This window comes from Phacochoerus africanus, chromosome 2, assembly GCF_016906955.1.
Source record: "Phacochoerus africanus isolate WHEZ1 chromosome 2, ROS_Pafr_v1, whole genome shotgun sequence".
Classification (NCBI taxonomy): domain Eukaryota; kingdom Metazoa; phylum Chordata; class Mammalia; order Artiodactyla; family Suidae; genus Phacochoerus; species Phacochoerus africanus.
Genome location: NC_062545.1, coordinates 275,520,998 through 275,548,367, shown reverse-complemented (window position 1 = coordinate 275,548,367; position 27,370 = coordinate 275,520,998). Strand labels below are relative to the sequence as shown.

Sequence of the window (27,370 nt, the reverse complement as noted above, 5' to 3'; positions counted from 1 at the left end):
TGCCTGCAGCCGAACTCATCTCTAACGGCATCACTCGCAAGAGGTGCAGCTGGAACTTGAGCACGTGTCTGTCCTCCCAAGCCTGTGCTTTCTCTCCCACAGCCCCCCACTGCCTCCCAAGAATGGACTGGATGCACTGGTGATAACAGGGAGATGGAGACTGGGTTCCCGGCTGTCCTCAGCACCTGTTACGCCCAAACAGGGAAAGTAAAATCTGCAGCCCGGTGGTGAGCAGACGTCACCTGCACGGAATGTGTTCGCATCACACACACACAAATTTACAAGTTAGGAGGTTCACTGCTGTACTGTTTAAGATTGAAAAGCCTAGGTGTTCAACAGTCAGGGATTCGAGAAATTACGTAAGCCATCGAACGGGATCTTCGGCAATAATTACAAATGCTTTAGAAGACTGTTTCCTGGTAGGGAAAGGGATTTAGGCTCTCTTATGAAAAATAGAGGTCACCAAATAGTATGATTCCAATTTTGTACAATGCTATGTAGGTGTGAATACCCAGTGTTGAGGGCTGGAATTATGTGCTCTATTTTCTCATGTAGGCTTTTCCTTGCCGTTTCCAAGACTTCAAAGTAAGCGTCTGTGCGTAACTAGGAAAAATAAAGTAACACATTGAACAAGATGAGACTCCATGTCAAGGTGAATGGACCCTTTCTTTGTCAGGAATCTGATGTGCCTGCTTTGTGTTATCTTTTTGTGCTATTTTTTCTTGGAGGCTTACCAAGAGTTGGAGGAGGGGTTGGGGAGGAGGAGGGGCTTGCTGAATGAAAGCTTCTGAGACAAAGATCCTCACGCTGCTGTGGCTGCCCTATGCCTTGGCTTCCCCTGGGAGCCCACAAGCCTGGCATCTGCCCTCTGCCCCCCCCCAGGTTCTCAGTAAGGGTTCTAGGATCTGTAGCTTTGGACGCTGACCGTCCATTGTCCCTCTTAATTAAAATGCACCTTGCACATAACACTGTAATGGAATTAGAAGGCAATTCCTCCCTCAGCTGGGCTGCGGTCAAGGCTGCACAAACAACTTGCATTCTAGTCCACTTTGATTTGGCCTAATGTGTTGGTAAAAGGGTCCTTTCCCGAGATGTTTTGTACTTAATTACGTATGAACATGGCAGCAAGTAGAGGCCCCTAACGACATGCTTGGTGGTTGATTAAGTGAGCATCCAAACGGGCAATCAATAATTTACTAAAATCTTTAAAATACCTCCTGGCTTCCTGTGATGGGAAGAGTATGGCTCTCGTGTGGTCCTCTGCAGGTGGAGGGCCCCCTGGCTTTCTGGTCTCTCTCTGCCTCTATGCTGGACACTTCTGCCCACGCTGGAGCTAGAGAATGCACTTTGAAGAACACAGATCTGGAGCCCCCATGTAATGTAAGGTAATGGCCTGTCACATAGCTCCTAAAGGTCTGAGTCTGATTCCCGCGGTGCCCCGGCACCTCACCACCTTGAAGGTCTGGACTCAGCCTGCCAGCCCTCCTGCCCTCGTGCTGTTTAAAGGGCGTATTTAGGAGTTCCCTGTGGTGCAGTGGGTTAAGGATCCGGCATTATCACTGAAGTAGCTTGGGTCACTGCTGTGGCATGAGTTCGATCCCTGGCCTGGGAATTTCCACATACTGCAGGTGCAGCCCCAAACAAACAACATCAACAACCAAAAAACCCCAAAACAAACAAACAAAAAACCCCAGAGTTCCCATTGTGATTCAGCAAAAAACCAATCTGACTGGCATGGCATCCATGAGGATGCAGTTTCGATCCCTGGCCTTCCTAAGTGGGTTAAGGAGCTGGCGTTACCGTGAGCTGTGATGTAGGTCGCAGACACAGCTAGAATCCTGTGTTGCTATTGCTTGGCGCAGGCCGGCAGCTGTAGCTCCGATTTGACCCCTAGCCTGGGAACTGCCATGTGCCTTGGGTGTGGCCCTAAAAAGCAATAACAACAACAAAAGCCCCAACCCCCCAATATAATCACATTACTCCTCCCCTTAAAACTGTCCATTGCACTCCTTTACCTATGCCCCTCCCCCACCCACCGCACCTACTTAGTCCCTAGTCACCTTGGCAGGTGTGGTCTGGGCCTCCCCTCTGCAGGAGGGTGCTGTGACCACCCTCTCCAGGGACTCCAAAATTTGCTATGCAGCTCTTTTGCTCCGCATGTAAACCTCACTGCACTTCATGTTCTATTTTGTTCTGTCTCCCCCGCTAGGCTGCGGGCAAGTGCCGTGAGGGCAGGAACAGGTTCTCTTTGGAGTCCTTATTTAATCCTTTTACCTGGTGGACGCTGCTGGGTTAATGAATGCATTGGGAGTGCGGGAATCCTGGAGCAGGGGTTGTGATCAGTTTTGATGGTGAATGACTCTCTCCCTTTCAGCCTTTGTGAGAGAATAATAATAGCCATTAAAATCGGAGTTCCCTGGTGGCTGAGCAGGTTCAGGATCTGGCATTGTCACATTGCGGTGGCTCTGGTTACTGCTGTGGCTCAGGTTCGATCCCTGGCCAGGGAACTTCCACATGCCTTGGGGCTGCAGCCCCCCCCCAAAAAAAGTTTGAAAAAAAATTAGTCATTTTATTCTCGTGATTGTTGGTTCAGGAGGCCATCCTGCTTCCTTATTCTCTAGATGCAAGAAGGGAGGCTCAGAAGGGTTAACTCATTTGCCTGAGAGACCCCAGTGGGGCTGAGCCCACCTCCTGGGCTGATTTCCTGACCTCCAGGGTCTTCTCTGTCCCTGGGATCACCTTGTTGCTCATCACCATGTTGACATCATGCTCGGCAGGAAACAGGAGGACAACAGGAGCAGGGGCAGGTTCAGAAGGCACCAAAAGAGGATTCTTTACCAAACTTGCTGAAAGTGATCGAAATAAACCCGATTCTAAGCAATTTAAAAATGGCCAACGCCCCGAGCCTTAAACAGGTGAATGCGGAGGAACACGTAATCCGCTTCAGCTCTTTTCAGGGATGTCTACCCAGCTAGACGGGTCCGGGTTGTACCATCGGCTTCCAGCTATTTACCGAAATGCTGAGCACATTCCACGTCTCCACTTGTTGAACAACGAACTTGAATATGCTCACAGCGTCCCCAGTGTGGTGTGCTGCCTCACTTTAATCCTTGCAGCAACCCACAAGGTCTTAAGCATTGCGCCGCCCTGATGATGACAGGTGGCCCTGTTCTGCAGTGGCTTATCCAAGGCAGATTTGGTTTTAAATCTATCTGGTGACTTTCTGCCCAATTGTCCAATATGGTGTTCCAAAGAGTCTAGTGAATCCTTACCAATTATTAATTGATGAAGACGCTTTCTCAGTCTGAATGCGTAACACATGCTCTCTGAATATGATGGGAGTTGCAGCATATTTTAATTAAATCCTGACAACTTTAATTCTTTTTTTTTTTTCGGTCTTTTTAGGGCCACACCCTCAGCATATGGAAGTTCCCAGGCTAGGGGTTGGAGCTGCAGCTGAGATCCTATGCCATAGGCACCGCAACGCCAAGTCCGAGCCGCATCTGCAACCTACACCCCAGCTCACAGCAACGCCGGATCCTTAACCCACTGAGCGAGGCCAGGGATCGAACCTGCATCCTCATGGATACTGGTCGGGTTGGTTACCACTGAGCCACAGTGGGAATTCCCCTGACAATTTTAACTCTGATTGCTCTGCTACTCCTGAGCTGATAGCACCAAGCTAACCGCATGTTCATTTTGGAAGACATCAGTTGCAGGGTGCTGCTTTTACTCAAACATAAGATCATAATAATTAAAATCTGATATTTCTCGAAATGTACTCCTTTAAAAAGTAATTTTAGAGCCCGCAAACACACACAGATGCAAGCCTCTATGTGCCAACATTCTCAAGAATTTACAACCCCTTGGAGAAGCTCTGTCCGTTCCTTTCCAAAATGAAAAGTTTTTTGTTGACATGATGAAAGACTCCTTACTAGGTTCAGGGGAAATGTGTATTTCCACTGATCAATTTCTGAGTTTCCCAGAAGAGGGTGAGCCAGAGAGAAATCCTGAAAACTAATGATGGTGGGAGCCCAGTGTATTTGTACTTTATTGCACCAATCAGAGTCTAAACCACTGAATCAGAGAAGGAGACAAAGGAAAATTTAATTGTATGTGGGGGTGGAGGAAGGGGAGAGGAGGAGGGCTGAGCAGGAGGGAGAGATAGTATTTGAATACACAAAAGGATGAAAGAATTTGGAAAGAGGCTGAGAGAAGCCAGTGTAATAAATAGGTGGGGTTAACTGTTGCCTTCCATGAATTACACTGAGCAGTCTACTGTGTCCCAGGCATTGGAGACCTGATGGTTACAAAGTCGCTTTGGGTCAGGTCCTTGCCTTTGAGCTTGATTCTAACTGGAGGTTCATGCTTGGGCTTTGGGGGGAGGGGCTATGAACCCCCCCCAAATTGTATAATTTTTTTTTTGTCTTTTCTAGGGCCGCTCCTGCAGCATAGGGAGGTTCCCAGGCTAGGGGTCGAATCGGAGCTGTAGCCGCCGGCCTACGCCAGAGCCACAGCAAGCCACATCCAAGCCTCGTCTGAGACTTACACCACAGCTCACGGCAACGCCGGGTCCTTAACCCACTGAGCAAGTCCAGGGGTCGAACCCGCAGCCTCATCATTCCTAGTCGGATTTGTTAACCACTGAGCCATGATGGGAACTCCCAAATTGTATAATTTTATGCAAAACCTCATGCATGTTTCTAGATACACATGAATGTGGGCAGAAATAGACAGGTACAGTGCTTCCCCCCCCCCCCCCCCCCCCCGCCACCGGGCACAAAGTATACAGCAGGGATCACATTCTCTAAGCCTGCAGGTGAATAAAAACATGACAATGCAGTTTGCCTTCTCTATTCTTCCCCTAGAATGGATGAATAAACCGAAGCCATAACCATACCAAGCCAACAGGCACAGATATTTTTTCTTGGCTTCTATAAAGTTAAAAAAGTACTTCCTGGGGTGTCCGTTGTGTCTTAGCAGGTTAAGAACCTGATGTATTGTCTGCGAGGATGCAGGTTTGATTCCTGGCCTTGCTCAGTGGGTCAAGGATCTGGCTTTGCTGCAAGCTGTGGCAGTAGGTCAAAGATAGGGCTTGGATCCAGTGTTGCTGTGGCTATGGCATATGCCGGCGGCTGCAATTCCACCCCTAGCCTGGGAATTTCCATATGTTGAAGGTGTGGCCATTAAAAGAAAAAAATTTTTTTTCTACATAATTCTCTAAAAAACAAGAATAAATCCCCTACAGTACAAAGGAGATAAAAAGGCCATTAGAAAAAGTGAAATATAGAACACAGTTCACTGATAAGCTCTTGGCAACAGGGTCATGTCATTAGAAGTAGTTCGAACAGACCCCTTGCTAATCCTTGCTTGACTCTGTGCAAAGAGTCCCCAAGTGGGGGTAGAAACCCATGCCACAGTCCATTCAGAAACTTTCTCAACACATTCTCATAACAGCTACTATCCTTTGAGTGTTTGTTTGTTTGTTTCTTTCTTTCTTTATTTATTGTCTTTTGTCTTTTTAGGGCTGCACCCGCAGCATATGGAGGTTCCCAGGCTAGGGGTCTAATTGGCGCTGTAGCTGCCAGCCTGCACCACAGCCACAGCAACACCAGATCCAAGCTGCATCTTCGACCCACACCACAGCTCACGGCAACACGGGATCCTTAACCCACTGAGCGAGGCCAGGGATCGAACCCAAGTCCTCATGGATGTCAGTCGGGTTCGTTAATCACTGAGCCGCGACGGGAACTCCCTCGGAGTGTTTATCATATGCCAAGCAATATTTCAAAAGCTCCGCCTGCAAGGTGTTATAAACCCCACAGCTACTTTATAAAAATAAGTATTATTACTAGACCTGTTTTACAGATGAGAAAACTGAGGCTCGGTGAGGCGCAATGACTTGTTTCAATTTCCACAGCTAGAAGTTTCCTGCTATCTCTACTCCTTCTCCTTGGGAAAAGCTATAAAATGTGGCACTAGAAACACGAAGTAGACATCAGGAAATAAAAGCAACCTTCTAAACCCAAGACAATAAAACACCTTTCTTATGGGAGTATACATTCATTTAAATAGAGGTTGAATTTGAACATTCATGGAGAGCAATATTAGGACCCAGTTTTTGAGCAGAAATATTATTTCCTGTCCCAGAACTAGAGAATTGGAATTGAAGTGGGTGTGAAGTTGGGAAAGAACAGGGGGGTGTAAAGGAAATGGGCTGGAGGTCAAGTGCAGAATGTCAGAACTGAAGACTTTTCTCACCATCTAGTCCTGCGTCTACACGTCCCATGCCTCTTATTGATGGCCATTGAAAACCATGTATTTTGATATAATCTCAGGCTTACAGTTGCAAGAATAGCACAAATGATTTCTGTACACCCCTCCTCTAGATTCCGCAGCTGTTAATATCTTACCACATTTGCTATATCCTCCTCTCTCTAAATAAACATACCCATGCGACTTTCTTTTTCAAGTGGACGTAGCAATTTATCCTGTCAGCATATATTTCTCCCAAACAAGGACATCCTCTCCCATGACCACAACGATCAAAATCATGGCAGTGTCACCTATAAAACACTAATGAACTCCTTTGAGGATCTTATTCAGATTTCACCCGTTGTCTCACTTGAGTCAGCCAAAGAAAGTCCCAGATCATGAGATGCATCCAGTGCTCATGTCTTTTTAGTTTCCTTTCATCTGAAACTGCTCCTCTGGCCTTTGTCTTTCATGACACAAGTGTTTTGTGGAAAAGTGTAGGTCAGTTACTTTGCTCAGTGTCTTTGTAGAGCTCATTTTCTTTCTTTCTTTTTTTTTTAATGGCTGTACCTGCAGCATATGGAAGTTCTTGGGCCAGGGATTGAATCCGAGCTGCAGCTGCAATGCGGCATGCCGTAGCTGCTGCAACACTGGATCCTTTAACCCACTGCAATGGGCTGGGGATTGCACTTGTGTCTCTGCAGCCACCCAAACCGCTGCATTTGGATTCTTAGATCACTGCGCCACAACGGGAGCGCCATCAGATGTCTTGATCAGATTCAGGTTTTGCATTTTTGGCAGGAATATTACAGAAGTCATGTTCAGTGCATTTCATCCAGGGGTAGCTCTGTCCTACACATCTTGTTAAGATGGCGCCAGCCAGGTTTCTCTACTGTGAAGTCACTATTAACGACGCCCCCCTCACATCACAGAAGTAAATTCTGGTAAAATACACATAACATGAAGTCACCATTTCAACCATTTTAAGTGTCCAGTTCTGTAGCAGTTAAGTGCATTCACACTGCTGCGCCACTGCCACCACCATCCACAGAACTTTTTCATCTTCCCCCACTGAAATCCTGTGCCCATTAAACGGCAACTCCCCATTCCCCTTCCCACAGCTCCAGGCAACCACCATTCTACTCTTTGTTTCTATGAATCTGAGTCTTCTAGGTACCTCATGTAAGTGAAAACATACAGTACTTGTCCTTTCGTGCCTGACTTAATTCACTTAAGTATAACATCTTTAAGGTTTACCCATGTTGTAGCATGTGCCAGAATTTCCCTCCATTTTAGGGCTGAATAAATATTCTCTTGCATGGAGATGTCACACATGTTGTTTATGAATTCATCCCACGGCGGACACTTGGGTTGCTTTTGCCTTTTGGCTCCTGAGGACGAGGCTGCCATGAACTTGGGTGTACAAGCATCCGTTCCAGACCCTACTTTTCCTTCTTTTGAGTGTACAGCCAGAACTGATCATTATTTTTTCTCTTCTTAGCCAACAAGTTTCTAGTGGGATGATACATTGAGACCGTGTAAATATCCTGTTAAGCCGCACACTTTTACGCACTAGCCTCCCTCGATTCCCATCTCAATCAATTATTATTCTAACGGTTGCCAAATGGTGATTTTCTTTCCATTATTCCTTCCGCATTTATTAGCTGGCATTCTACTGAGGGGAAGGAATTTCCCTTCTCCCTCATTCATTTACGAGTGTGGGCTCATTTTATTCAGTCTACCCCACGGACACTTTATTGTTCTGAGCAATTCCTTTCCATGTGACTCCCAAAAGTGCAAGTTTGGGGAAGCAAGGGAACTTTCTGCATTTCCTTGTCACCATTAGGAAAGCCGAGAGTGCAGCCTGACTTCCTCAAACCCGGGTGATTACTTCCCTGGCCACGCATTCGTTTAAAGTGGAAACCCTCTTTGGGACAGTGGCCTCACGAACCACCCGGGGAGCCCCGCCCGGCGAGAACTACATTTCCCAGAATCCATCGAGGGCTTGCGTCATCAGTGGGCGCCGCCTTTTGCTCGCGGAGCCGGCTTTGTAGGGCCGGCTGTGGCGGCGGCAACATGGCGGACGTGCTGAGCGTCGGCGTGAACCTGGAGGCCTTTTCCCAGGCCATCAGTGCTATCCAGGCGCTGCGCTCCAGCGTGAGCAGGGTGTTCGACTGCCTGAAGGATGGTATGCGCAACAAGGAGACGCTGGAGGGCCGGGAGAAGGCCTTCATTGCGCACTTCCAGGACAACTTGCATTCAGTCAACCGGGACCTCAAGTAGGTACCGGCTGAAGGGGCCGGGGTCGGGGACCTCCCACCCTGTCCCGACCCGGCGCGAGTCTCCTTAGTCCGGGGCTGCCCTCCCTTTTCCTTGCTCCCTCGCTCCCCCTTCCTGCTCTGCCCGCCCCTCGGGGCCACCTCATCCTCCACCCCCCGCTTTCCCGTCTCCCTTGTCTTGGCGTCCTGGTCCTGGCTGTCTCCCGCCGCCCCGGACCCTCCTCGTGCTCCTAAGGTCCCTCGCGAGGGGACATGCTCTCTCCAGGAGCTTCCACGCCTCATCTCAGCGTGGCAGGGTTCTCACCTGTGGGCCCTCTGTGCCCCGCCGTCTCTGATCAAATAACCCCAAACAGGACCTGCTCAGCGCTGCCCCAAACCCAGGTGCACTCCGTCTGATTGGCCCTAGCTTTTTCCTCCCTGAACCGGGAATTCGTCAGTTCCTTCCTATTCCATCCCCAAACACGACAAAACAGGCTTTAATCTTCCTCTTTTCCCCTGCCTCCGCTGAAACCACCTGATCAGTACTTTCACTCCCACTCTCTCTGCTCCTGTTCCTGAGACCTTATCTCTGCCTTAACCAGCTTCATCACTTAGGCGTCAACCTCCCCCTGCCTCCCAGCAGTTATTAATTTGTGGTCCTCTACCATCAAGGGTGGTACATTTCTTCTTTTTCTTACAAGTCACCTTCTTTACGTCTACTTTATAAGTGAAATGCAGTGAGAGGATGTTTGTAAACTGCCTGGCACTTAGTAGGCACTTTTTCCCCCGGCCTCGCCCTTGGCATGTGAAAGTTCCCAAGCCAGGAATCGAACTTGCGCCACAGCAGTGACAATGGCCAGGTCCTTAACCCACGGAGCCACCAGGGAACTCCACTATGCACTTTTTAATTGGTCAGGTCCTGAACTTGCCTTCCTTGCCTTATGGGAGTCAGTCCTATCCAGGGAGGTTCAAATATCAGGAGTTTTGTCTTTGACCTCTCCGAACTGACCCTAGCATGGGGGGAAGGCATTTGGGGAGCTAGTCATCCTGTGATTTCTGGAGTGGTTAGGCTTTTATTTTTTTCTTCCTCTCAACTTGGTTTCCTTAGTAACCAGATGGAAGGAGGAGGTAGAATGGAAGAGGAGGTGGTGATCAAATGTTGGGAGCCTCTTTTTATTATATTTTTTTTCAAAGTAGTTGCCATTCTTGTTTTGGGCGAAAGCCAGGGAATCACACACCCCTCCTCAACTCCCACATCCACTTGCTGTTCTCTGGCGCAGTGCCAGTTAATACTTGCCTTGCTTTGGGGGCGGGGGGAGGGGGCGCACGGGCTTTTCTTCCCTTGGCTTTTCTTGGGAATGTTCAGGATGTTTTAACCCTTCACCATTTTAGAAAGTTGAAGAATGTCTACATTGCTTCTCTGCCTTCTTTATAATATACATATGATATACATAACATATCTTTATAGAGCAGTGCCAAGAAGAAAGTGGCTGAAGATTCCAAAGTGAAGATGGCGTGAGAAGCTGTTCCTGGAGAGTCTTTTGTTGACACTTTGGGACTGGCCTCTCAGGACGTGCTCCTGGAATGTGCTTTTGCTGTTGGCTCCTTTTCTCTAGCTTCTCTAGTTTTCCTGCTAGGCTGAAGCGTTGTTTGTTTGACACAGCCCCCTCGGTGTGGTGTCTTCCCGTTCCATTTGTTTATTTTATCTCTTCTTTGTTTTGTTAAGTTTTACCATCTGTGAAGCACCACATACAAATCTCTCTCTCTGTGAACCATAATCATCATTTATTCAGGTGCTTGCTGTTCTGCCAAACGAAATGATCTGTACGTGGGTCTGAAAACTCTCAGTGAGAAGCGGTGTTAGGCCACATTTCAAAATTCCAGAAAGTCCCCCCTGCTTCCCCGCCTCCCGTGGAGAAATGATCTGAGTTGTTAAATCCTGATTTTAGGAGTCTTCCTGATTTCCTCGCTCTTAACTCTTGCTCCTCTCCTTTGGAATGGCGCCAGAGAGCTCAGTGGTAAAATAAGTCCCCAGTTAGGGGTTCTCCTACATGTCCCTAGATGTGCTGACCTTTCAGAGAGAATTTCTTGGCGTTCCCATTGTGGCTCAGTGGCAACAAACATGAGGTTGCGGGTTCGATCCCTGGCCCCAGTCGGTGGGTTAAGGATCCGGCATTGAGCTGTGGTGTAGGTTGTAGACGTGGTTCGGATCTGGCATTGCTCTGGATGTGGTGTAGGCCGGCAGCTACAGCTCCGATTGGACCCCTAGCCTGGGAACTTCCATGTGCTGCACCTGTGGCCCTAAAAAACAAAAAACCAAAAAAACCACAAAGATTTTCTTCTTGAGGGACTTAGAGCGAGCCGTTTGAAGCACAGCCTTTGACTAATGGGATTGGCTAAAAACTGGCGGTCCGTGGACTGGGTTGATTGGCTTTGTCTCCTTCCTTTTCAGTGAGCTGGAACGTCTGAGCAACTTGGTGGGCAAGCCTTCGGAGAACCATCCTCTCCATAACAGTGGGCTCCTGAGCCTGGATCCCGTGCAGGACAAAACTCCTCTGTACAGTCAGCTCCTTCAGGCGTACAAGTGGTCGAACAAGGTAAGGGGACGTGTCTGCCAGAAATGGAGCCAACACAGGGCAAACAGGTTTTCTTACCTTTCACAGACACAAAGCCAGGGTAAGTTTTTTTGTTCTTGACTCGGCGTGGGGTTGCCGAGGTGGGGGTTTGAGACTTTTCGCTCTGGGATATGTAGTCCTTTGAAGTCTTTGAGGATGAATTGTGATGCTCAGGTAATTAAATCTTTCAAAAAGTTCCCAGTGAGGTGCGCTGAACCTGGACCCTGGGTGTAGGGAGCAGCCTTTCTGAACCCCGAGACATCACATGCCGGATGTTGTGGTATGTGTGTGGTTACCCGGGGAGGACTTCCTGGCCTTTGTCAGATCCTCGGAGGAGTCCCTGAGCCCCAGAAGGTGGGGGGGGGGGGGTGCTGGTGGTTTTCATGTGCAGCCGCTCACAGTGTGTGTGTGTTGCTGGGCTGTCTCCCCGCCGTCGATGGAAGAGCCCCGAGTACCGCTGGGCAGGTTATTCTCCTCGACGCCCCGCCCCAGCTGGGGGCGTGTGTCTGAAACACTCTCTGTAGGATTTACTTTGCATGGTTTCCTGCAGCAGGCAGGCCTGTGGCGTAGACCCCAGGACAGCTGCAAAAGGAGAATGAGGCTGTGGTGTAAAAATAACAGAACAATTAGGCTCATAAGCCTGGAAACAGGTAGTCTGTTTACTCACAAGTTTCTATTGTTTGGGTGCTGTGTGTGTGTGTGTGTGTGTGTGTGTGTGTGTTTCTTTCTCCCTTTCCTACTGATAGAAAACTAGAATACATGTTTGGAACGATTGTGGAAGCTTTCCTTAGGAGGCTGTGCCCCCCCACCCCCCCAAAGAGGCTCGCTCTCGCGGTTACTGGTTGTGAACTGCCTACCCCTCCAGTTCTCCATCACCCCTTTCCTCTCTTCTGTGGTTCTTTTCCCTTTCAGATCTTAGGGGACAAATGAGTCTCCACAGTATTTCCAGGGTGTAGAATTTTTTCCTTTGAATTTGTCTGTGGGAGTATTTGATATTCTTTGGTTTGAAGTAGAGCCCTGGCAGCTGAGTCGGAGACTCAGGGAAAGCTGATTTATCGGGGGCATTAAGGAAGAAACTTGACCGTCTAAACTCTGGGCTGCTGTGGGCAGAAACCCACTTCAGTCTTGAGGATCCGGGTGCCAGGTGGTGTGGGGTCTGTCCCCCCACCCCCCGCTGTGCCTGGTTCCCTGTGTTGCCCTCACGTCTCCCAGGGGAGGTAGAGACAGGCTGGCAGTGGTCCATTTGTATGGTCCTTCTACCAGGTGATCCCTAGGTGTGCGCCCCGTTGGGCAGCTGGCCCCTCCCTACCCAGATGGTTCTTTGAGTCCTGGGGGTGGGGTCTTCTCATTGCCCAGTGCAAACCTGCTGAAGCCCAGGAACTGCACCTCCTTGGAGTCACGTAGAGGCAGGAGGGGATGCGGGCAGACAAGATTAGAGACATCTGTTGCAGTAGCCGAGGCCAGACAGGAGAATATTCTGGTCCCATGCAGATGGCACTGCCCTCTCAGCCTGTCCTGTTGGAATGTCCTTGTTTTCCCAGAGGCACACTTGGGCATCCTAACAAGAGTTTCCCTGGTGATTGGGTGGGGTCAGACCTATAGGTGCGTAGCTTATTTCTGCTTGGGCTCCCGGTACAAAGTCTTGCTTTTTGGTGTTTCCTGTGGGTGATGTTTTTGGAATGGGCTCCAGGGATGGAGACGTTTCAGTGGTGGGAAGATTAGGCTGATGTGGAAACCCTGAGTGCCCAGGACTCCAATGGAAGGGACTGCTTTAAAGTTGGAGTGATGGCGTTCCCTTTGTGGCTTAGCGGTAATGAATCTGACTAGTATCCATGAGGATGTGGTGTTGCCATGAGCTGTGGTGTAGGTTGTAGACGCAGCTGGGATCTGGCATGGCTGGGGCAGGCAGCTGTAACTGATTTGACCCCTAGCCTGGGAACTTCTACCTGCCGCCCATGTGGCCCTAAAAAGACAATAAATAAATAAAGTTGAAGTGTTGACACTTAACTTTTTTTTTTTTAATGGATGCACCTGCAACATATGAAGTTCCTGGACCAGGGATTGAATATGAGCTGCAGCTGCAGCCACACTGGCTCCTTTAACCCACTGCTTGGTGCTAGGGATCAAACTCAACTCTGCAGCAATTGAAGCTGCTGCAGTCGGGTTCTTAACCCACTGTGCCACAGCGGGAACTCCTACACTTAACTTTTGAATGACTGAATGATGGCGGTTTTAATTGTTTGCCAAATTTAATAGAGGATTAAAATTGAAGTCTCTGGAGTTCCCTGGTGGCTCAGTGGGTTACAGATACGGCATTGTCGCTGCTGTGGCACGGGGTTTGATCTCTTGATCTGTCCTGGGAACTTCCCCGGGCTGCTGGTGTGGCAAAAAAAAAAAAAAAAAAAATCCCCCCCTCCTTAGGTAGCTGAAAGAAGGTCGTCTTAAGGAAAAGAGACATGCATGTGAAACTTCTGGTTCTGGAGATGCTCCTTGCTCCAAATAGATGGAGACATGTAGCCCAGATGGTAAAACCCTGCACGAGCCGTGGCAGAGCTTTGGGGTTTGAGTCAGGTCCTGGCCTGGCGGACTCCTGTAGAGTAACTGTTCCTTCACCAGCTCCCTAGTGCCCGGGCCCCTAATATGCCCTTAATCAGTGAAGTAAGGATACAGTTAAGAGAGGTTTGGTTTATCCCCTTGTTTTATAGCCTCAGATCAAGGCCCAGTGAACTGAGCTGCTCGGCGCTTCGTAGCTTGACGTGAATGGCCTTTCCTGACTTAGGTCAGAGTTCTTTCCTCTAAAACTTGATGCTGTTATCCAGGTGGCTTCAGGTTTTTGACTATAGCAAATGTTTTTCCCCCTGTAACCTTCCTCTTAGGAGCAATTCATGTTACTCATGAGTCTGTGTCGCAGTTGACTAATTTGTGGTGGTTTACCGAAGGACGGATCCGCAAACGCGGGTGCATGTTCTTGGTACATGGTCTTCAAGCTATCACGCTGGGCTCGGGCAGACATCGCTAATCACCCTCTGCCCTCTCCTGCGGCGGCCGCTCTGGGCTCACAGCTCTGGGGCCTGTTCCTCAAAGGTGGGCTGGGGGAAGACATTCTTTTAATTTCTGTTATGGTAGAAAATGTCCTATTTGACTATCACTTATTTATACCGTATCTTATTCTAGAAGGCATTTCAGGTAGATTGTAAGGCTACTGAACCTCAGACCTTGAAAGAAAAGAGGAGAACAAGGGCAAGGATGCCGTATGTACACTTTGTTCTTTCTTTTTGCTTTGGTCTTCTAGGGCTGTACTCTACAGAGGCTCCCAGGCTAGGAGTCGAATCGGAGCTGAAGCCACTGGCCTACACCACAGCTCACAGCTCAGGGCAGTGCGGGATCCTTAACCCACTGAGCAAGGCCAGGGATTGAACCCCAGTCCTCATGGATATTAGTTGGGTTCGTTAACCGCCGGAACTCCCTTATATACATTTCTTTAATAAACTCACGAGGTTACCCCAAGAAATAAGCCAGTATTCTGATTTCCAGCTGGGGATATAGGAGCAGCAAGCAATGGGATGCGTTTATCTTGCTCCTCCTACAAACGAAAAGAGCTTGTTAATTGAGAAATCTTTCATCATTCATCGTTTTACCCTCAAAGAGCTGAAAGCAGTAAGTGCATTAACATGTTAAGTGAAGTTCGGGGTAACTTGCCAATGTCAGCTTTCCGCACTGTTGGCTCAGAATTGGAGGAAGTGTGGGAAAGGCTTTGATACCACCCATTGTGTGGTGAATGTTCTGCTTTATGTGCTGTTGGCCATAGAGAGGTCTCATCCATGCCTAATGACTAATTATTTTCTTTAGGGGATTTTGTAATTTTTGTAAAGTCAGTTGGAATATTAATTACATGGTAGTTGGCATAATTGTTAGGATAACACATTTAAAAATTAATCTAACCTAATGAAATGATGTCAATTTGCCGTGAGCAGCACTTTCCCCATGCTGAATTGGGGAAAGAATTTAGCTTTTAGCTATTATGCACCTATAGATAATTGTTCTGCAGAAGGGCTGACAGGCTTCCTTGATGAGGGCAAAAAATAATTGGCATCAACGCTGTCCTTGCTGAACGGCGGCACATGTAGAATTTATATCGCTGGTTGTCCTCAGATATGCTGAGGGACTGGACTGATTCGGAAGGTCCCTTTCCCAAGGTTTCCAGCATCCTGCCACCAGGCTCTGGTTTCTGGCTTTGACTTGGTTCACTGGTTTGTGGCAGGGGGCTGCTTGTGTATTTGCCCAGAAACGGGACGAAGACTCCAGCCTTTCCCTGGTGACGTCCGAAGCAGCAGGAGCTGCAGTGTCACTTTCTCCTGGGGTTGGGAAACTCTGGCTCCGAGAAGCGGGCTGCAGCAGCTTTTCTTTGTTTTTGCATGCTTAGACTTTTCGCTCTTATTGGAGAGAGTGACTTTCTATTCCAAGCACATCCAGTTGGAAGGTCCACTTTCCTCCGCTCCACCTCCCGAACTCTTCTTACCAGAATCTGAGTACTTGGTGGCTTTAAGTTACTGTAGCATTTCCGTCTCGCTCAGATCCAGCCTCCAAGGTGCTCCTGATGTTTTTGCGTCCTGGAGCTGACAGGGGCGGGATTGGTTAAAACAGCAACACAGCTTTTTCCTTCAGGGATCTTGTCCTCTTTTAAATCCCCGAGGACAGAGGCTGGGTCTGTCCTGTTCCCGGAGCGGGGGAGTCCTTAGCAAGGCTCCTGGTACACAGCGAGCATTCAGTTAGGACTCATTGAGTGAATGAGAGAATAAATAAAGGTTTTTCAGTGGAATTTTTACTTTACAGCCCCCTTTGTGGCTTGCTTGTATTTTTGGTGATGTGCAAGAAGGGAATTGCCATTTGGGGCCGTTACTGAGGAATCTGGTTGTGCTCCTTGTAGATGAGAGAAAGTTCTGAGATCCTGTGACGGAGGCTGGGCTGGGGTCCCAGAGGGTGGGGTCCCCGAGGGTGACTTGGAAGGACAGGGAGAGGTCAGTTGGTGAACTGATGATAAGCTCTTCGAGGCTGAGGTTGGCAGTTTCACTAGTCTCTTGTCACTCGCTGTGCCCTTTCTAAGAGAACGGGGTTGACAGCCGTGCTCAGGAGGGGATGGGCTTGGTAGAAGTCTTCTGGAGTTGACTGAGTCAGGCTAATTCGAGCTGCTGCACGGATGTCAGGTGTCCGTGGCAGCTGTTGTTTTGGCAGCGGTGCGCAGACTGTCTGGAAAGAGGCGAGTCAACTCCATCCTTTCTCAGGGGTTATTGATAACGAATTCCCATTCCTAGTGTTTTCCTTACCACCGGGCCCACCCCCAACTCACTCGGGGAGCACAGATTCATTCAGAGCCCAATGAGGAAAGAAAATCCCTTAAATGCCCCCCAAACCTTAGTCATCAGGACTTCAGACCAGGCATGTTCTGGATTGTGGTTATTAGCAAAGGTATTACACTTTCACCTCAGGCTGCCTTCATCGCCCCCTGTCACTCAGCATGAACTTGGCTGCCCTGGGGGCCCTGGGCCCTTCCCCATCCCCCCCACCACACCCCAAGCCCAGATGTGGTGGGAGCCATATGAAAAGAAGCAAGAGTAACACAACCAAGCAACCGACCTCCTGGGTTTCTAGATACTGTTGGATTCAGAAGAAAGGAAGGGACAGCCAGACATGTTGAGGCTTAAACGTCGGTTCTGGAGTTAGACTGCCTTAGGTACGATCCAGCTCTGCACTTAGGCTGTGCCTTGAAAATGTGAAGAGCTCGTTTAAAGCATTGTTTCCTCTCTCTAAACTGGGGATCATAATTGTATCACAGTGTTATGGGGAAGATTCAATGAAGGAGTGCATGGAAGATGCCTTAGGATAACTCATGTGGTAGGTGCAGTGTAAATGGTGGTTATGACTGCCAGGCCCGCGCAGGGTGCTCGTGTGTGTGCGAGAGAGAGAGATGGAGTGACAGGGTTGCTCAGTGCTGCAGAGCGCAGGCTTCAGAGCTGGACCAAGGCTCACATCCCAGCTCTGCCGCCCAGATGATGAGGCCTCCCAGACTGTGCCTCAGTTTTCTGGTCTCTAAAATGGAGACGATAGTTGTACCTACCACAGAGAACTAGTTTGAGACTCGATGAGGTGGTAGAAGTACAGCACTTACCTGGCGCAGAGTTAATACTCCCTGGGGGCGGCATTAGTACCTCGACAGGCAGCGGCGAGGACGGGCACCGGGCCGTGCCGACCTGCCTCCCCTGATTCCTGCTCTATCACACAGCCTCCCACACTCGACTCCAGTATATTCTTGTGAAATTCTACAAGTTGGGGATTCAGCACCTCCCCCCTCCGCCCCGCCCCAGGATAGGTATCCACAGTTCACACATTAGTATGAATTAGTGGAAGGGGGCTCCCTCTTCATAGCAGCCGGAGGTGGGGGGTGAGGGCTTGGGAGTTTGGTGAGGAAGACAGCTAACCTTTTGGTGTGGACCCAGGGATTTGAGGGGCGGGGAGGGCAGGGCGAGGGCCTGGAAGGAAACCATGAAGGAATGAGAGGACGGCAGGGACGTAGGGGACAAGGGCTGCGTGGCCCAGGGCAGACCCTGTGCAACCCGAGGAGGAATCTTCGCACTTTGGCACGAGGTGGACCTTGCTCCGAGCTCAGAATTCGCATTGCTGAGTAGTCCCCTTAGCGGGTGGGAAACAGGCCGTGGGCTGGTCTGGGATTTCCGGCGTTGTTTCTTTAGGAAGATATGTGTGTAAAACTAAACACTTGGGTTCTGTCCATTTTGTAAGTTGGGTGCTGGTTACCAGCAGGGCTCTGGTCGGCGCTCCCAGCTTTAAGGCTTGGGTCCCTCCCTCCACCTCAGCCCCTTCTCGGTCAGAAGGGGGCTGTTGGAGTTCCCGTTGCGGCTCAGTGGTTAATGAATCTGACTAGGAACCACGAGGTTGCGGGTTCGATCCCTGGTCTCGCTCAGTGGGTTAAGGATCTGGCATTCCCGTGAGCTGTGGTGTAGGTTGCAAACGCAGCTTGGATCCTGCATTGCTATGGCTGTGGCTGTGGCTGGCAGCGGTAGCTCCAATTAGACCCCTAGCCTGGGAACCTCCATATGCCGTGGGTGCAGCCCTAGAAAAAGGCAAAAAGACAAAAAAAACCCCAAAAAAACAAAAACAAAACCCCAGAAGGGGGCTGTTGCGAGGGCTAATGAGTGTAATACACCCGAGGTGCCCAGAGCAGTACCCGATGTGGCATGAGCGTGCAGCAGTGTTAGGCTGCTCCTCCCTCCTTTAGGTGCGCCTGGTAGCGCTTAATCAAGGTGGCATGTGGTCAGGAGACCACTGGGCAGAGGTTTCAGTAGGCCGGGATGTGGTCCTGGCTGTCCGCTGTCCCCTGTCCAGCCGTGCCCGGGGCTCTGCTCCCCTGCCTTGTGGCTTCCTCGTTGCTCAGATCAAGAGTTGGATGGATGACCTCGCTCGGCAAGGAGTAGTGGGAACGTTTGTGCATTTCCGTGGATTTGGAAAAGAAAGGGTCGCCGGGGATTGGAGGAGGGTAGTTCTGTCCGGTTAGGTTTCTGAAGCACAGCTGGTACGTGTGCTGCTGTGTGCGCTGCAGAGCATCTCGGGAGACCCGGGAGAGAACTGCCTTCCACAGGTTCTCTGACAGCAGCAGCTGCCGGTAACACCGCGTGTAAGGGTTCATGCAAATCATGTGACATCCCTGTAATTCTGAGTGGTTTCCAGCCCAAGGCTTTGGCCTAATTCCACATCTTTATGTTCTGCTTATTAGTTGTGGTTTGTGAAAGTTGTCACTTTATTGTGGCCTGGAATCAGCTTGGTGACGCCCTCATTCTTTTTCTCTGAAGGAGCAGGAACTCTCGAGAAGCTGCCCGGGCAGGCCTCAGAGGCCGCTGCCGTGCGTCGCACCACAGCCCTCCAGGAGTCGCTCTTGTCCAGGCCTAGGGGACTCATCTTGCGTCTCTCTGGCGGTCTGACAGCAGCCTTTTCTGGGCTGATGAGGTCTGTGTGGTTTGCCCAAAGCCTGAAAAGGGGGCTTTCTCTTCTCTTCCAGGAGTGTTTGCTAGACAGGAAATGGTCCCATGCCATTTTTCTTCCTGGTAAGTTGCACACTGATGGTGGGCAGTTGTAAGGACGGCATGTGTACTCCCTCGAGTGTTCGGCACGGAGCCTGGCAGTGGCCTGTTTACCATCCGCCGTCCGCGTGCAGGCCTTCACGGTCCTGCCCCAGCCTCTAGTCCCTGCCCTTCCTACCTTCTTTCTAGGGAAAATCCCCAAACTTTTTATTATGGAAAGTTTCAAAATACACAAAAGTAAGAGAATTGTATAGTGACCCATTGTCTACTCAGCATCAACAACTAAGAATGTTTTGCCACTCTTGGCGTTCCCGTCATGGCGCAGCAGAAACAAATCCAACTAGGGACCAAAAGGTTGTGGGTTCAATCCCTGGCATTGCTCAGTGGGTTAAGGATCTGGCATTGCCATGAGCTGTGGTGTGGGTCGCAGATGCGGCTCGGATCTGGGGTTGTTGTGGCCGTGGTGTAGGCCGGCAGCTGTAGCTCCGCTTAGACCCCTAGCCTGGAAACCTCCATATGCCGTGGGCGCGGCCCTAAAAAGCAAAAAAAAGGAAGAATATTTTGCCACTCTTAGTTCATTGCTTTCCACATCCCCTACTCTCTTTTTCAGTGGACGCTGAGGCCCGGAGTGTGTTCCAGTGATCGCAGACATCCCGTCCCGATAGGTGACCGCTTCACCTTTGGCTTCCTTCCTGCCACTGTCCCTGCTCTTGTTTTCGCCACTTCTCGTCGACAGACTGCATTGCGGTTCCCCACGGGGCCGGGGTCTTTTGATCTCGGGGTCCGTGCACACGCCCTTCTCCTTTTTTTTGTCTTTGGAAAACTTAGTTATTTTGGTCTGAGACCTCCTCTGGCGAGTCACAGAGATGTGCCCCAATCGGTGCCCATGTCTTTACTCTTGTGACTGCTTTTCCTCACTCTGCCTGTTTGTGTTACCCCCACAAGGCGAAGCCTTGTCCTGTGGTGGGACCCGGACATTGGGTGTTATCGAACCCCTTGAGCCCAGGCCTGCTGGGCTAGAAAATGGGCCAAATACCAATCGCAGAGAGTGGACCTGAGGGTCTGATTAGAAACTGTATACAAAGGTTCTGGATCAGGGTAGGAGTATAATGGCGTTTAATAAATAGTTGTGATTGCTAGGAGCTGTTTCTGAGTTTGCCATAAAACAGTATCTGAATGGGGTTAAACGGAAGCCCCTAAAATCTTTTCCTTTCTCCTTTTTAGATCTGTTTGTGTTTCTTTCCTTCTGCTGTTGGCCTCACATGAGGTGCTGCAGCTTTAGTTGTGGCAGTCATTGGGTATGGGGAGCTGAAAGGGAGAAGGTAGGGAAGTGAGCCAAGAGCCCTTTCCCCTGATTTCTCTGGCAGTCACATCCTAATCTTAGGGACCCCTGGGCGGGGCTCTGGGATTCTGGGAGCAGCAGCTGCTGTCTGTCCTGTGGTGTCGGTTGCTTGTTTGGGTTCTTTTGAAACAGTCATTTGTGTGTTTGGGAGACTCCAGCTCACTGCTCATCTAGGGCCTGGTGGACCTGGCTGCAGGTGCCCTGGGCCAGGGCCCTTCTCCTTTTGCTTGCTGACTTGACAAAGTGACCGAAACTCCCAAGACCCTCACTTCACCCTGGGGACAGCTTATTCATCCAGTAGGTTCTGGCAAGTCAGTAACTTTTGTTGCACCCTCAAACTTGCCTCAGTCCCTGAGGATCAGAGGCTCTTTTTGCAATCTCTCTCTCTCCCTCTCTTTTTGGCCAACCAGAAGCATGTGGAAGTTCCTGGGCCAGGGATCAAACCCATACCGTAGCAGTGACAGTGCTGGATCCCTAACCTGCTAGGCACCAGAGAACTCCCCTCTCTGCAGTCGCCAGCTTTGTTTGTGGCTGCTCTCCTGGACCCTCCTCTGTCCCGTCCCGAGGAGTCCAGTGCCAGGACTGTGCCAGCTGCTCACATCCCCTCTGGAGCGCCCCTCACCCTCTGAGCACATTCACTCTCGCTTCCTCCTATAGCTGTGCTGAAGCCCTGCTGCAGAGAAGCCTCCAGAATGACCAGGTGGAGCTGGTCTGGTCTGTGTTTACCCCCTAGGCTCTTGGGCTGGACTGATCACACTGCTGTGGCCGCCTCTTTGAGGTCTGACCCCGTTTCTCAAGGGGTCGGGGCTGTGGTGTCACCTAGGAACACCCCCCTGTCTGGCACATGGTAGATGCTGGTAATTGAGCCCCCCGCCCCCACCCCATGCACTCCAGGCCCTGTGCACCTCTGGCTGAGGGTTAGATCTCAAGGGGCCTCTGCAGTCGGGTTGGTACCCCTCTTTCTAAAGAGAGAAAGACTTGTCCAAGGCCATGCTGCCAGCCCTCCAACTGGGACCTGCAGTGTTTGGCAGCCTGAAAAGGGAATGCCAACTGGAGGTCCAGAAAAGCAGGGTGGTTTATTCTGCCACTGAAGCCTGTTAAAGTGTTGCCATTTCCCTGTGGTTTTGTGGCTTCTGATCCCGTGTCAGTGAAGCAGGAGTGGTTGGAGGGCCATGTGCCATATCCTAGGGAACCCCCGGGGACAGGGGACCCACTGACAGCTGCAGCCTGTGTGCAGAGCCAGGCTGCATGGGGTCAGCCCAGCAGCTCGGGGCATTGCCTTGACCTCTGCAAGCAAAGCAGCCCCAGGCCGCCAGGTGCCACGAGGGAGGCCCCCTCATCTGCTTTACGCTCCGATATGGTAAATCTGATACGAAAAATTGGGATCTTAGCAATAACTGGCATCTTTGCTGGGTGTGTCACCAAAGGCAAGGTCCTGCCTCGGAGCCCTTCCTGCCCCTCTTGGTGTGGGTGGGGACACCAGGGATGGCTGTGTGACGATAGGCACCACTGCCCACTTTTCCCCCTTTTAACAGGAGCTCTATTGGGTTCGTGGGATGCCAGCTGCTCTTATCCCCCTCCGCCCTGTTTGGATGGTTCTCTGTGTTCTAGGCTTGGAGAGTTACCCGGTGTCATTGTGTTTTTTTTGTTTGTTTTTTTTGTTTGTTTTTGTTTTTGTCTTTTTGCTGTTTATTTGGGCCGCTCCTGCGGCATATAGAGGTTCCCAGGCTAGGGGTCGAATCGGAGCTGTAGCCACCAGCCTACGCCAGGGCCACAGCAACGCGGGATCCGAGCCGTGTCTGCAACCTACACCACAGCTCACGGCAACGCTGGATCCTTAACCCACTGAGCAAGGGTAGGGACCAAACCCGGAACCTCATGGTTCCTAGTCAGATTTGTTAACCACTGCGCCACGACGGGAACTCCTGGTGTCATTGTTATTTTCAGCTAGCAGGTTTCTCTTACTGATCTGTTGTCAGTAGTTGAGGCCACTGAGCATCTGGGCTCTGCTCTCTCCTGACAACCATCCACGGTGGATTTGGAAGCAACAGAGTCTGCTGGTTTTGAGCGTGTGCATGCATTAGCAGGCGAGAAGGTGGTTGCACTTGCTATAAAAAGCTCAATCATATTCATTTCCAAACTGCTTTTGAGGAGGGTGCTTCGTGCTAGGAGATAGCTAACCCATCCGTCTAGTGCCTGTTTATTGAGCATCTACTATGGGGTGGGTGCCAGATGCAGGGAAGGAAACGGGTAAGTTCCCATCTTCCTGGAACTTAGTCTATACCCACTTCTCTAACTTGATCAGAGTGCCCAAAGTGCATGATTCCAATAATAATTCCTGACTCTACTGTTGGACTTTTTATCCCCTTAGTCAGTGGCCTCTCTGTGCTGCCCTTCACTAGTCTTTGCTGTCAGGAAGGAGCATAGCCCACTGCATGCTTCGTGACTTAATTGGCATATGTAACTTATCTAGAACTGTATTTGAACATAAAGGACATTTTGTCTTGCATTCCTGAGATCTTAAATATAATCCTGTTTTATAGTTTGGTGCATTTTAATTCTGTCTTATGCTTAATGCAGATCTAAATTTATTGCTGTAATATAGGCTTTTCTGGTTGGTTTGCCCTTGGCATGTCGCCACTTTGCCCTTATCCTGCGGTAGCCTGAGGTTGTGCTTGTTTTAAGGGGTTCTCATTGGTTTCAGGAGGACACTAAATGTACATCTTATATTTGTGTCCAGAGGGAAAATACACTCAATCCATCAGGGTACTGACTTTCTTGCCATCATTGACCTCAGACCTGACCCAGTTGGACCCTTTGTGTCCTGAAAGGACTCTGTTCTTTGTGGTATGGATAAAGGATTCTCTAGCAAAAGGTGCTACACATTGGTTATTCTATTCTCTCTTAAATACCTGGAGCCCTGAGGACGATTTTGCCCGTGGGCGAGGTAGGCCCTGTGCTCTGGCCAGTGCCTCACCCTGGGGTAAGCTGGGGCGCACTGGGAGCACCATGTCCTCTCCCATTGCCCCCCGCCCGCCTGGCTGTCCACCCATTCATCTATCTAGCTGCCCACTTAAAATCACACTCGCTAGTTCAGTATGTTTCCCAGAGGATACGTTGATTCAAAATCCTACATCATCCACGGTGTTTGTGATGAGAATTAGAATCACCGGGAGTTTCGAGAGACATTCTCCACCCCTGTTTCTAGGTGAGCAGAGCAGGAAAAGATGAAGCGACCTTGAAGAGCTTTGCTTAGGGATCAGGTGGAAGGGTCTTTTCCTTTGAGAGTCACTGCCATAGTTGCCGTAGATTACACTTCCTCTCCACCTTTCATCCTCTTACCTGCACAATGAGTCTGGAGCCGCTTGTTTTTCTGGGCAGTGGATGCACTTGGCTCAGGGGAAGCCCGCGGTGGGCGCTGGTGTCCTTCCAGCACTGGAAGCTCTCACCTGCTGTGTCCTCTACCCTGGAACCCTTCCCTTGAGCCAGTGAACTCGACGGCCCTCAGGCTTAGTCTGGATAGCAAAAATTCTAGCTCTCAAACACTTTAAAATGCTAAGAGAAGCCGCGGAAGATTACAGAGGCCAACACCTTTTTATCCTGATTTTTCCCAGCCTAAAACAGCGCGGTCCGTGTTCATCTTAATTGCTTGGGGGAGCTCAGACATTGAGACTTTCCTGCATTTCCACAGCAGCTCAGACAGCGTAACCACAGTGTCCTGCTGGGAGTTCACTGGATCCTCAGCCAAATCGCTCTACTTGGGGACCTGGGCATGTAAAGCCAGAGTGTGGTCACTTCCCAGCAAGGTGGCTTGTGGGGAAGGTTGCTTGTCCCGCTGAGACTTTCTCCAGATGCTTCTCAGTCACAGAGCGATGGGCGTGGCTGGCTCTCGAGGAAGGTTTGCAAAGCCTTCGGCTAGCAGAGTTGCTTTATTCTGATGCGTCGCAAGAGGGGAAAGGCCTCTCGTGAGCTTCCAGTTGGTTTCTGGTCCTAAAGGCACATTGACAATAGCTGCACCTGGTGTGGTCTGGAGGGAGGGTCCCAGTGACCGCACCTCCCCTATTCTGCCCCCCCCCCGCCCCCCCATAAGGGGCCAGCCTCTGAGGATGGTGGTCACTTGGGAGCTGTGTCCAAGGGAGAGCTGGGAGCAGCGGCCTGGGGGTGGGTTAAGAAAAGCTGCCGGATTAGCCCGCGGCAGCTCTGCCTCCTGGGTTTCCCTCAGGCTGCACGTCTGCTGCACTGGACCCTCACGCACCCAGCACTGGGGTTGCAGCCGTGGTTTCCAGCACGTGGCACGCGGTTGGTAGGTGTTCAGTGCTGAATGGGTGAGCACATGCCCCCAGCCTCCGTCAGGGCGTCTTCCCTCTGAGCCAGGGTGCTCACAGAGGTCTCCTGACTGGCCTCCTGTCTTTCCCTGCGTAGCGTCAGGGTGACCTTTCAAAGTGCAGCCTTGATCGCCTAAGTCTCCTGCTGGAGATATGTTGGGGATCCCCGTTGTGCTCAGGTTTAAGACAGAGCCTGTCACGCAGCTCCTGACGGCCTGAGTCTGACTCCTGCGGTGCCCCAGCACCTCGCCACCTTGAGGCTCTGGACTCAGCTTGCCAGCCCTCCTGCCCTCATGCTGTTTAAAGGGCCTGTTTAGGAGTTCCCTTGTGGCGCAGCGGGTTAAGGATCCGGCATTGCCACTGCTGTGGCTCGGGTTCCATCCCTGGCCTGGGAACTTCCACATGTTGTGGGCACAGCCAAAAAAAAAGGAGAGCCCATTTAAATGGGCCTTCCACCTCTTTTTGTTTGGCTAAAAGTCTCTCACTTTATTTTTCTGCCTTTGTTTCTAGTCACATGCTTGGAAGGGTGTCCCCTCACTCCCCAGGTCAGGGTGGGGTGACCCCTCTGTGTACCTTTGCAGTCCCACCCATATGGAGGCAGGACTCGCCTTGGACTGCAAGTACTGATTGCTGGGACGGGGGACAGGACGCTGCCCACCTGGTCCCCATTGCATTTTCAGTGTCCAGAAAGGCCTGTCCGGAGAAGAAAAACCAAGGAAACACTTCCACTTAAGTAAGCAGTGTCCTTGTCTTTGGAGTCAGTGGAATAGTTGTAATGACGAGTGTTTTGAGGGAGGAGGCAGGGCCACAGGTCTCACTTCTGTGGAGGTTTGGGCGGGAGGCGACTCTAGTCACTGTTTCCTGGGTGCACAGCTGCTGAGATGGCTTTATTCGGTGTGTGCATTCTGAGCGTGGTCTGACTTACTGAAGGTTAATGCATATTAAGTTTGTTTTTTTTTTAAACTAGTTTGGGGATATAAACAGAAGGCAGATTATCTTGATTATTTTGAGGCAGATAGGAAAAGGGCAAAGAAAGGAGACAGGGAAAGTTATAAAGTGGTGTTTATTTCAGCACATGATCGTTTTTAAAGCATCGAGCTTCCTCATCTCATGCAGCTGGAGTGGCCGCATAGCCTGGTGTTAAAAAGCAGGAGCTCTTAGGCCACATTGCCTGCCTGGGTTCAAGTCTTGTCTCTTCTCTTTACTCCTTGTGACCTTGGGCAGCTTACTCCTGTTTTCGGGTCTGTAGGATGAGGCAGGGGGTCGTATCTCCCTCAGGGCTATTGAGAAGATCAAAAGTGTGTGCCCGGCTGTGTTCCCAAGTGTTTATCGTTTATGTAAGCCACAAAGGTTATTGTCTGCAGTCATATTTTAAATATATATATATATATATATATGTATATGTTTTCTATGCATGCATATTTAGGCTGACAAAGGAGAATTCCTAATCCCTAATTCTAACTGTATTATGCCATTATCAGGGTTTTTTTGTGTTATCTTTTTAAAAAAATTTATTTTTTTTGCTGCATCTTCGGCATCCAAAGTTCCCAGGCTAGGGGTCAACCCCATGCCACAGCAATAACCAGAGCCACAGTTGTGGACAACACTGGATCCATAACCCACTGAGCCACAGGCAATGTCGCTTGTTGTCTTTAAATTTGAGTTGCTGAACCGTAACTTAGCCTCCTAAACCTTCAGGTCCACAGAAATGATCTCTGATCTTGGTCACCACAGCAGTACTTACCCATCCCAGTGGCTTCTGCTGACACTTGGCAGAGACGTCATAGAAGTAATTTAAGCATTTGATTGGAGGAGGTGTTGAACAGAGCTATATTATATTCTGTGCCAGTCAGTTTTCCACTCCCTCCCACCCTGACTGGTGCTTGCCTGTTATTTTTATTTTATTTTTCTTTTTAAGGCCGCACCCACAGCATATGGAGGTTCCCAGGCTAGGGGTCTAATGGAGCTGCACCTGCCGGTCTACACCACAGCCACAGCAATGCAAGATCTGAGCCGCATCTGCAAGCTACACCGCAGCTCATGGCAACACTGGACCCCAACCTGCTGAGCAAGGCCAGGGATCAAACCTGCATCCTCATGGATACCACGGATTCTTTTCTTTTCTTTTTTTGGGGGTTTTTTTTTTTTTTTTTTGGTTTTTTTGCAATTTCTTGGGCCGCTCCCATGGCATATGGAGGTTCCCAGGCTAGGGGTTGAATTGGAGCTGTAGCTGCTGGCCTACGCCAGAGCCACAGCAATGCGGGATCCGAGCCACGTCTGCAACCTACACCACAGCTCACGCAATGCGGGATCCTTAACCCACTGAACAAGGCCAGGGGTCGAACCCGCAACCTCATGGTTCCTAGTCGGATTCGTTAACCACTGAGCCACAGCGGGAACTCTGATACCACAGGTTCTTAACCCGTTGAGCCACAACGGGAACTACAGTGCTTGCCTTTTTGTTTTTTTTTTTTAAGGGCCACAC

General features: G+C 50.2%; 1 protein-coding gene across 4 annotated transcripts in view; it reads left to right on the top strand.

Annotated features, from left to right (window-relative positions):
• Positions 1–8,273: 8,273 nt before the first annotated feature.
• The window catches only part of MED27 (mediator complex subunit 27), a 204,257-nt gene continuing 185,160 nt past the window's right edge, over positions 8,274–27,370 (top strand). For 2 of the 4 annotated variants that reach the window (XM_047768759.1, XM_047768757.1), the window contains exons 1-2: positions 8,290–8,534; positions 10,966–11,110. In XM_047768759.1, the coding sequence (XP_047624715.1) occupies positions 8,332–8,534; positions 10,966–11,110 (348 nt within the window). In that variant the 5' untranslated portion in view covers positions 8,290–8,331. Of the gene's footprint in view, positions 8,535–10,965; positions 11,111–27,370 lie in introns of all 4 variants that reach the window. The other 2 variants (XM_047768756.1, XM_047768760.1) reach the window with 2 other exon arrangements.